Source organism: Aplysia californica, unplaced genomic scaffold (genome assembly GCF_000002075.1).
Source record: "Aplysia californica isolate F4 #8 unplaced genomic scaffold, AplCal3.0 scaffold00838, whole genome shotgun sequence".
NCBI lineage: Eukaryota > Metazoa > Mollusca > Gastropoda > Aplysiida > Aplysiidae > Aplysia > Aplysia californica.
Window position 1 is genome coordinate 234,295 of NW_004798108.1, and position 11,043 is coordinate 245,337.

General features: G+C 38.1%; 1 protein-coding gene across 1 annotated transcript in view; it reads left to right on the forward strand.

Annotated features, from left to right (window-relative positions):
- LOC101864485 overlaps window positions 1-10,424 on the forward strand; it is a gene marked incomplete at its 3' end in the record, with an annotated part of 29,385 nt that extends 18,961 nt beyond the window's left edge. The window contains 9 exon segments of the mRNA XM_013088935.2: window positions 791-905; window positions 2,021-2,107; window positions 3,542-3,588; window positions 4,858-4,899; window positions 5,619-5,799; window positions 6,714-6,849; window positions 8,350-8,456; window positions 8,826-8,950; window positions 10,308-10,424. Coding sequence (XP_012944389.1) covers window positions 791-905; window positions 2,021-2,107; window positions 3,542-3,588; window positions 4,858-4,899; window positions 5,619-5,799; window positions 6,714-6,849; window positions 8,350-8,456; window positions 8,826-8,950; window positions 10,308-10,424 — 957 coding nt within the window.
- Window positions 10,425-11,043: the final 619 nt, after the last annotated feature.

Here is an 11,043-nt window from a genome sequence, read left to right on the forward strand (position 1 = left end):
GATTACAGTCATTGTATTGGAATGCCTGGGGGTTTTAATGTGAAGGCAAAAAAAAAAAAAGAAAACATCTATATTTGAACGTAGTTTTGTTGGTAAAGAGATTAAATGTGGGTGGGACTTTGGCTTTATTATTGGGGGTGTTGATGGAAGTTTAGAAAAGAATAATTTAGAAAGTTTAAGAAATGTTTCTAATCCTGGTGATATCCCTTGAAAATATGTAGGTTCTAGTCAGAGAATGATCTGATTGTAAATATATTGGAACATGGCTAGAATGAGATGATCCTTTATCCTTTAGTGTAATAATGGAACTTATTGTATGCGAATCTTTTCCAGAAGTTGTTTCCTCCTGTTTTCGTATTGTTGTTTTTATTTTCATCAATTTCTTTTTGTTTTTTTATATTGGATATATCGTCACCTGACAACTATTTTGTCCAAAGTGAACTCTATAGTTAAGTGCACTATGGACAAAGTAATTCTGAGGTGATGCTATGCCAGTGGTTAGTAGTGCTCATATGTCATTTCCACCTTTTCTGTTCTACAATTGTTGTGTTCTGGCTATGGTAGTCTGTATTTTTACTCCTCTGATAAAATTAATGCTGTAACATGGTTTTTTTTGCTCATCTTGCTTCTCTTCTTTCACTTTTGTGTGCCCCTTTCAGTTTGTTGACTCTCTCGCTCTCCTCTGTGTTCTGTATGCCACAATTTATTACTTCTATCTTCCCTCTACACCATGACTTTTTTAAAATTATTTTTTTTTCGCTGTATTTTTTACTTAAATTCCACTTATCAGATTTGTGAGTGCTGGCCCTCGTTTGAGTACCTTCCTCCTCGACTCTTCCGAAGATAATCTCAGTGTTGGTGATGTGCAGCGGTTTTTGCCAATTGCATCGAATCAGACTTTGCAGGTAAAGTGCTGTTTTTCAGTATAAAATAACAGTTTAAAAGTGACCCAACCAATTTATTAGAGCAGGTGCTTGAAGGGCGCCACTGATAGTTCAACTTCTTTTCTTCCCCCCCCCCCCTCTCTCTCTCTCTCTCTCTCTCTCTCTCTCCCTCCATCTCCCTCCCTCTCTCTCCCTCTCTCCTGCTGTCTCCCTCTCTCCCCATCTCCCGTTTCCTCTCCCTCTCCCTCACCCCCTCCCTCTATGTGCTAAATGACCATTGTTGTATTGATATACTTCTCTTTACGCCAACAAAACAAGCAGTTTGTTAGACATATCAAGACTTCATTTAGCTTCTGGTTTTCCTACTCATTTTATAATTCGTTTTCTGCTTTTCCTGTCTTTCTTTCTAAATCTTTTATCTACGTACATGCTCAGTTTTGATTTGTGTGTCTTTCATAAAAGTGTGTAATTCTCAAAATGTATGTGGATCCGTTATGTAAAGAGGAGTTCTCAACTCATCAATTCAAATGCCCATTTTGGAGCAGTTTTTAGAGAATGTTTTTACATTATAACAAAATGATGACAGAAGAAAAAAGACTAAGTATCCCTCCCCCACATCCCATTGCTTTTTTTAACTCTCTTGCTTATCCATGCACAAAAACATACTTGAAAACACTCATACTAATGCACACACTCACTCACACACCCACAAGTATGCAACCTCCACTCACCATTTCTTCATTCCTTCATCCTGCGATATATCTTAAGCAACTGAACTGATTTGCTATGTAAAATATCTCCCATTAGTGGGAATTGAACTCATTATCCTTTGCATGCAGAATGAAGATCTGAGCTATTTCCCCTTAGGCACCAGTGCTGAGTCACCTTCTACCCAGTGCCTATTGGAGGATCGGTTCTCTAACATAAACCGATCGCCCGACTCGCGGCCTTGAAAAACAAATGTGTTTGTTTTTTATTGTCATCGTCGGCTTCATTTGGTTTGTTGCGGATGGTTGCTTTACGCCCTCAATTTGGCGAGCCCCGCCTACAAAACTGAACAGAACCGAACCGATCATGACAGTTGGCACTGGGTATTGTCAGACTTCTTCTCAATTGTTACAAACTATTGTCCGCAGCTGTGTGGCTACCCGCTTCATGACCTGGGCACGTCCATGTTGCAACAACTACCTCCCGGCATTGTGTTCAAAGAGTATGCTGTCAAAGTAAGTGCTGGGGACCTTTTCCCACAAGTGCTCCTCTTATTGCTAATATTGTTTTTGTAAGGCCACTGATCACAATCTCGATCATGAGTCCTTTAACCCTTCCCGAGGTCACAGGGTCGCTGCATTGTTGAACATTGCACCAGCTGTCCCCTCCTCTGACAGTCATAGGGAAAGTGCTTGGGTTCTGACATAACTTTTCCCTCTCCACTTGGCTATGTTATCCATCCATCTCTGTCTCTGCCTGCCTTTGACAGAGAGGCTAATTTAGTATTGCTGCTGAGTACAATTCAGTAATTGGGCTGTTTGTCTCTTGTGGCTTTATTTTTTTCCATTCTTTTAAATACTTTGAATGTCTCTGTATGTTCACATTACACCTCATACATACACAATCCCCTCCCTATGAATTTTTTGTCCTTTTGGAATGCTCACTATATTAGGAAGACACCAGAAAGAAATAATCAAATCAGGATTTCTTTGCCTCCCACACAGCAGATAAGTATTTACAGTTTTGTTACAGCTTGTTAGAGAATAGATTTTACTGGCCTAGTGCAAGACTACTAGTTCAAGTTTAAAGGATAGACATTGTGATAATTTGTTTTGTTCATTCTCAGTTGAATTTATTCTTCTTGTATCATGAAATAAAGACTGTTCACCTTGAATTCTTGTACAAAAATATCCTCAACCCTCAGATAGACAAATATCAGCTGTTTATGTGTGCATTCATACGAGCCCAAACTTCAATTTTGTCCAGTCATTGTTCTTTCTGCCACAAGAGGGAGTTGCCTCAAAGCAACAGGTTTCTCCTAGAACATGGCAGATACATAAACCCTCAGGGAGATTGCTAGAGGTGCAGGTGATACAAAGACCTCATCTGCATGCGATTCCTCTTCCACATGTCATGGTTTACAATTGAAACTCATATTTATTTTTCTGTAAAAGAATTGGGAAGAAAACGGTGCAGTTTACTTTTACTAACCTCATTTTGGAAGCCGTTACCATATTTTACATTAAGACTATGTTGAGGAAAGCAATTCAGGGCTAGTATAGACCTCTTGTGTGAAACTGTTACTATATTTTACTGAACAAATTTTTTGTGAACGCGCTCTTCACTATTTCTTTCCTGTCGAACAAAGTTAATGCAGTATCTCTAACTGTTCCAATCAAACACTAATCATCCTTATCTCGCCTCCTTGTATTTTGTGTTTGTTACTCTCACATAACACCTCTAATCTTTAGCTCTTACATGACCTGATTGTCTTACAAATAATGTTAAAACTCTTACTAAAACAAAGAATGCACAAACTGAACTAGTTTGCTGTGAACTAACTCTTCACTATTTCTTTTCTCTTGGTATGTGGATGTGTTGTAGTATTTCTACTGTGCACCGTTAGTGCCCATTAAACCAATGTCTTTTTTACCATGTGTTTGTTACAGGCTGACCATGACTACAGCAAGTACTGTGCTCCTCTTGCTCAGCTTGGGTGAGTCAATGCAGTGTTACCCCTTATCCTTGTTTTTACTTCAGCTTCTCTGGAAAAAATGTTTTCACCATCGTCATCATTTTTCATATCACTGTGGTGCAAGTGGTTAACAGGCTCTCTTGGGTGTGGTGTACTCCTTCTGCTTCTTTTCAATGTTGCTTTTTCCCTTATCTTTTTAGTTGTTTTTTTAAAGGGCTTTAAGGCATTTGCAACACAAATAAGTCATGTAAGTGTCAAAGATAAGAGGTGTTATTAGCAGAAAGTAACATACAAAGAAAAGAAGGAGAGATAAGGATGATAGATCTTTGACAAGAAAGAAGAGGCAATCCACTCCAGAGCACCCGCCAACCACCCACTTGTCTTGACCTATTACAAGTCAAATGGGACTGTTATTGTTCTGACTTGCAGAGAAAAACAGTTCAATAACAACCATTTTAGTGTATCAATATCTCTGAATTTCATATTTCCTCCATCTACTTCAATACTGCACTCGGAGTTGGTTAGCATTCGCACTGGTGTGGTTTGCTCCTTCTTTCCTATCAAACATCTACCATCCTTATCTGTCCTCCTTCTTTTCTTTGTATGTTACTCTCTAGTAACACCAAATCTTCGGTACTAAAATGAACTATTTGTGTTGCCAGTGCCATTCTACTCTTACTTAAGTCACCTGAGCCTGAGCTATTTTTCACCCAACAGCCATTTCAGCCTGACACTTTTGGGGTATATTGAAGCGGTAACCACAAAATGACTGTGAAAGCTATCATAATTTTTGTTTGTTAATGCAACAAGAGAAAGAAAGAAATGTTCTCAAAGAAAAAGAAAACTGCATGTAATTTGTCCAAATAGTTTGTATTTTATTAATATTTTGAAATGGCAATAGCTGGGGGCTACGTAATTTTTGTTGCGCCCATTTATAATAAAATCATCTATCGCAATGCAGGGGAGACTGACTTAGTTTGTTACAGCTAAAAAAATATCACACATAACTTCACCAAATTTTGAATGAAATGAAACAAGTGGGTCCACTGTTGGTTCACTGCTACCCGTAGCTTATAACCGAAAAACACCAGAGGTATCGATCTATAGGGCACATCCTGTAAATACGCAGGATTAGGCCACTGAGCCGCGGGACGTCCCGTAAATGCATGAGAATAGGTTCAAGTGAACTCTATTTTTTATTATACAAACATGCTTTTATGTGTTTCATTTTTCAAAGTTTTTATGATTGTTGTTCATCAGTATGAATACATACTTGTTTTCTCTCCACAGCATCAATTACTTTGTTTGTCCCGGCACTGCTGCATGGAACAGGTAAGCAAATATTTTTTTTTTTTTTCTGTAGTAAGCTATGTGGGTTTAACACCAGTATTAACACCATAAGGTTATTTAGAAGGTGAAACCTCCGAATTTAACGTTCATGTCCGATAAGACCAAGCCAAATAGGTTGAGAGCCTTGAAAATTGCCCAAAACATCTTGAGCTAAAGAATGCCTCGTCTGAGATTCAATCCAGGGCTATCTATAAATGGAGTGCCTTTTTTTGTGGATATATCATATGAGATGTTTCCAATCCAGTTCTATTTTATGGTTGTGTGATTATTTTTATTATTTTGTTGTGGTCATATGGCACTAGTTATAATTTCATCATTTCTAAAGACATCATTATGATATGTAGAGTAGATCCCTTTCAATCCTTTTTTCGGTTGCTATGTCGTCTTCTCTTGCTCCTGACTCAGGACAGGTGCATTGCTCTATCTGACATCTTTTATTGAGATTCTCTCACTACAGCATAGGAGTACTCAGCACAGAGTAGTTTTAGAAATTTCAGAGATGCTGGATTTAATTTTTTCTGAATTACCAAGGGTCTCATCATATTTAGACAAAGCACGTAAAAGTTTGATCTTGAAAAAAAAGAAGTAATTGTATATTTTGTTTCATATGAAAATGATTGACAATGATAACTGGTATTGAACAGTTTCCTGTTTATTTTGTTAAATAAAGAAACCTTTTACATTACTTCCTCTCTTCTCAGTTTGGCTGGTTGCCCAGAAGCTGCAGTCGGCAACATTTTTTCAGCTGCAATGAATAACGAAGGAGCTTTAGGCATGGTGGTCTGTGACTGGACAGGCAAGGGACATCTGAACCACCAGCTCTTCTCCTGGCCCGGCATCATCACTGCTGCTGGACTGGGCTGGAACAAGAACACACAGAAGGTTGGGTCACTGATTCTAGACCGAAGCCACTCTAGCCAAAGTTCCAGGAATTACAAAATGTAGAATAATCTGTCTAGTCTCTGTTTTCTTTCAGGTTGCAGGAAGAAGGGAGGAGCATGGATGGGAGGGATTGGTGCGGTCTGCTCTTTTTTTTTGGTCTGTTCCATTATGTTACTCTTTCCTTACCTGTCACCTGTCATCAAAGTTAGGTTTGTCTGTGGTGCAACAGGCCTCTAACTTCCCCAATCTTTACTGTGATGTATTATTTACTGAAGTTGTAGACCAATGCGGATTGTACATTATTGATGTATGATGTAGGCAGTCTTTCCTTATTTCTCTTTTCATCTTTTTTATCTTGCAGCACAGTTATCATCAGGTCTGTTTTTATGTTTCTGTTTGTGTTATCATATTTTGAGTCTCTTTTTGCTGATCTTAGAAAACATACTAAGCGGTGTATCAAGTTGTTTCAGAACACTTTCATTTGTTCTTTATCTGTCTGTTTGACCTGAAGCAGTCTTTTATAAAACTTCACTTCTGCTGCTTGGATTCTATTTTTAATCTTCCTTTTTTAATGCCCAGGCCTCACTCCCATATAGAACTACTGGTCATATAAGAATTTTCAAACGTGGTACTCTGTCTTTCCATATGTTGATTATTTATACCATCTTTGGCTTTGCCAGTGTGTACTCAACATCTTGCACACTCTGTTACATGCAAAATATAGATTTTATTTGGGGGGGGGGGGGGGAATGTTTGATTTGATCTACTCATTGCTCGTTCTTCTTTTCTGTGTTACTGTTAATACTGTTTTCCTAATCTGTTTCCAGTGAAATATAGCCTTTATTGTGCTGATATGCTGTGAAATTTGACACAGCATTCCTATTCAACGACTTTTTTTTTTTTTTTTTTTGCAGGACTACTTGGAAACTTCATTACCAGCTCTGCTAAACCAGTACGTGTTCCGGGATGTAGAGGGCGCTCTTGGTAGTGTGGTCATGGAGTTGGGTAGGGCCGAGACATATGCCATTCGGCGGTCACGGAATCAGCCAGGTGAGATAATTGAAAGATGAGTCAAGTTCATTATGCCACACCAATAGTAGTTTCTGGTAATTTTGAAATGCATGGAACATTGCAGGTTTATTTCGGTTTTGTTACCAAGATACGGTATGATTGGTATAATTATGTTTTATATATTTGAAAAAAAAAGCAGGGAATTCCATCTGGATATTTATTTTGACCTATGATATCTTTAGTTGGATACATCCTTTTTTTCTGCTGCTGGCCTTGTACCTGGAACTCCTTTGCTGGGGCTCAGTCAAAGATGGTTGTTGCTTAAAGTGTATACGCATATATGAAAATCATTTTGGTTGAGGGTGATTTTACCCTTCACTTAATTTGGCTGGTTTGGGCAAACTAGTACACTGATGACAATCGATAATTTTACCCTCAAATGTTTTTTTTGGAACAACGCCTTTGAAGTTTGGAAGACATGCAGAATTGATAATGCCTTCAGTACGTCACTTAAGCAATACTTGTACTTGCCCTTCATGACAGTTTTTTTTTCTGTGTAAAAGTTTGGATTAATGAAAAAGAAAATATATACAGTCGAACCTACTTTAACGGCCACCTTTATCAGACAATCACCTGTACAATCAGCTATTTCCCGATTCCTCTTTTTGTCGATTCCTCTTTTTGTATTTTTTACATTAAAATGACACTGTGGAAGACAGCCACCTGTCTAAGATTTGGACATTTTTCCTTGACAGTGGGTGGCCGTCTTAGACAATATCAACTGTATATATAGTAATTACATCCTTTTTTTAATCATAGCATTAGTTCCATGTGGTTCTCCTTTGACTGTTAACCCTTTCATGACAAAGGGTCAGTTCGATCTTCACCAGGCACAGTTTGGATCCCCAGGGACAAAGAGCAGGGCTAGATTAGTGATCAGTAGCCTATTATTATACCTGGTTTGTAAATACTACAAACTATCTCTTAAAGAAAACCATTTATTTGAACAGAAAAAGTATAGCTGAATGTGAATCTACGATAAGTTTTATTAAATGCATCTAATAGAAGCAGTGTGCAGAATACAAGCTTCGACGAATGGTGTTAGTCACCATGGTCCTCACACTTCGCAAGGCATAACAATCACTGTATGTCACAGCAGCATTTTGGCTCCCTAGGTCATTCAGGGGTTAATGGGGATATCATGATCTGCAAGCAGTTCAGATTTACTTACCCTAACAGGCCAAAGTTTTCAGAGGCAAGAAAGTACTCTTTCATTCTTTTAACAATTGCACTTACACTATGTATCTTTTCTAGCTTTTTTTCAACATTTGGAAATTGAATATCGATACAATATTTCTTTAGTACATGCAGCAGATACCACAGATTTAGAAACTGCAACTGTTTTTATCAATTAAAATTTTTGTCCGAGTGCATCTGGCCACTGTCATTCAGATAGACCAGTGGAAAAGTACCCACACACCCCCATCTCCAATAACCGGAATTGTAACCATTGTAATGTTGTACCTTCTCAATGTACAGGCGAGGACTCCTCGGACCTACCAGAGGAGCATGGCTCTATCCTGTATCGTTTCCTCACACACCCAGATGCTGTTCCTCTCGAGTTCCTTTCCACAGACGCTTTGCAGGTGCGTTGACCATGAACACATGTTGTTTGAGGAGCTTTTTATAATTATCTGTCTTCTTGGATTTGCATTAAAGTAGAGATATGATTTTTTTCAGTATCCTTACTATGTTGGAAGATACATTAAATCCAAATTTTACCATAGTATTTCTCTTTGTCTTTTTGTTGCTTTCTTCCATGCAAGGGGACTATTGTGACCGTTTATTCAAATTATTTGACGCTGAGTGACATTAGCGACTAGCCCAAGATAAGGAAAGGTGGAAAGTGTTTGTTCATGGCCCCTCTCCTGACCCAGGGTGAGAAAGGCAATGATAATGATTCAAATTATTTGAATGTTAAAACTTTTTATGAGCTTTACTTTCTCTTATTTCAGCATGTGACCCGCCATGTGCGAAAATGCCAGACTGCACTACCTCGAGTGCACTGTGTGTGTGCTATGGGTGAAGTACTCAAAAGTGAGGCCCAGCTGACCACAGAACTCATGTTATTAGCCTGCAAGTGAGTGAGAGCTCTTATGCATTTTTTATTTTTTTTGGTTTCGAAATAACTCAAATGAGTGCTGCGGTTGTGTGTCAGACATGGTACCAAAAAATGTGCATGTGTTTGTAGTTCTTGAGAAGCGTCAATGTGTAAGTACTGAACATGCATTCTGTACTTTGTGTATATTTGATCAGTCTTTAACCAGTTTCACTTCAATTTAATTGCAAAAGAATTTAAATTTGTTGCATTTGTTCACTGTTATCATTTTGTTTAACATATCAAAAAGGGAGAAAAGTATAATGTTCCCGAGATGTCTAAAAATCCGTTTAATCTCGAGAACTCATTCATCTACACGCCATGCTAAATTTTCCTATAGTAATGCGGCTGGAGCAGTGATCCTGGTTAGTTTCTGCCACAGACATCTATTTTTAGACTTGCAAGCAATTGATAAACACAAATCTAGTCTTTTGGATGGTTGCATGCTCTCACAAAACGAAAACATCAAAATGACTTTAAAAAGGCAGAAAATTTCCCTTTTTGACATAGATTTGCAATTTTTTTTTTTTTTTAATGTTATTGAGTAAGGTGGGGGTGGGAAGTGGGGTGATATAAAGAATAAGGAAAGTGAGAAAAGGGACATGATTGAAGACCTGGGGTCTGAAATATGTCCCGAGTGGGCTTGATCTAAATCGCAAGTCCATTAACACTGAGACATGAGACTGCTGTCTTGGCTAATGAGCTTAATTGAAAATCAGTTCTAACAGTAGGAACGCACACCCCGTGGCAATGCAGGAGTTGAAACAATCTTTTCATCTTATACTATTGCTTCTTTTCCCCCTGGCTCTGACATGTTCAACAGCTTGTGAGCAGTAAGCTTATTCTGTGAACCTTTTCAAAGTTAGTAAGGAAAATGCTTTTACTAATTATTTTCATTACTAGTATGTTTGGTTTTGACTCTGCTTGGAGTACTTTAACGTAAAAAGTAACAGTTTCGAATGTGAATAGCACAATGCTGATAATTACAAGCAAAAGAGATCCAAGACTGTAAATTAAGATTTCATTGAACGCTGTTTTTTTTTTCTTTATGTTGGAACATGTTTATATTATAGCGATAAGATCCCATTTCATTTTGTAAATGGCCTTGAACTTGCAAGAGAATTTAACTTTATATAAACATATTTTTGCTTGGCATGGTCATTTTAGTTTCTGTTATAATTAGGCTGTACAGTTTGGTTTAAACTTTTTCTTAAATTTGGTTCTCAGAAAAGTAGGGGTATTTTTCTAGGAATGCTCTTGTGTCACTGGGGAACTCCTTTTTTCTAAGTGTGAAAATTAATGAAGTTGCTGTCATTTCTCTGACCACCTTTGTTCTCAGAGTTGGAAAGGCTTTGGTTCTGGCAGGCAGGAAACCCAACTCTCAGTCAGGCTATGACGTGGTCAACTTTGGCATTAGTAACCTCACAGTGACTACACGAACAGACCTGGCCAACAGGTATTGTATTTGCCTTAAACAGTAATCCCCCATCCCCACCCCGCCCGCCCTCCCCACCACCCTCTCATTTCCTCTCATATAACGACAGTGCTAATGCGGTGAAACCCTCATAAAGGAAGAAATAATGCAACCCAGCATTTGTTGGTATTTGTGCCAATTTGGCCCACAAATGCTTTAAGTGTGGAAGAGTAGCGATGGGATTTCAGTTTAGATTTAAATTGAATGGATTTTTTTTAAATCTCAGAAGGCTTTCCAACACTACTCCATCTGTCCTTCTACAGTATAGAAGATTAATTCATATGCAGCATTTTTTTGCTCACTTTTTTAAAGACTTTTTGTAGATGGTTGGTGGGTGCTGTAGTGTGATTTGCTTTTTCTTTCCGATCAAACATTTACTGTCCTTATCTCTCCTTCTTTTTTGTGTTTGGTACTTGCTTGTTACACCTCTAATCTTCTGCACTTGTATGACTTTATTGTGCTGCAAGTGCCGTGATACTCTTATTAAAACTAAAACGAAGACTTTTCTTACCACATTCTACAAACCAGATTGTGATTTTTAGCAGAGTTGTCTATTGTCTTTCCTGGAGTGTGTGCTTCTCTCAATTTTGTTTTTCCTTTT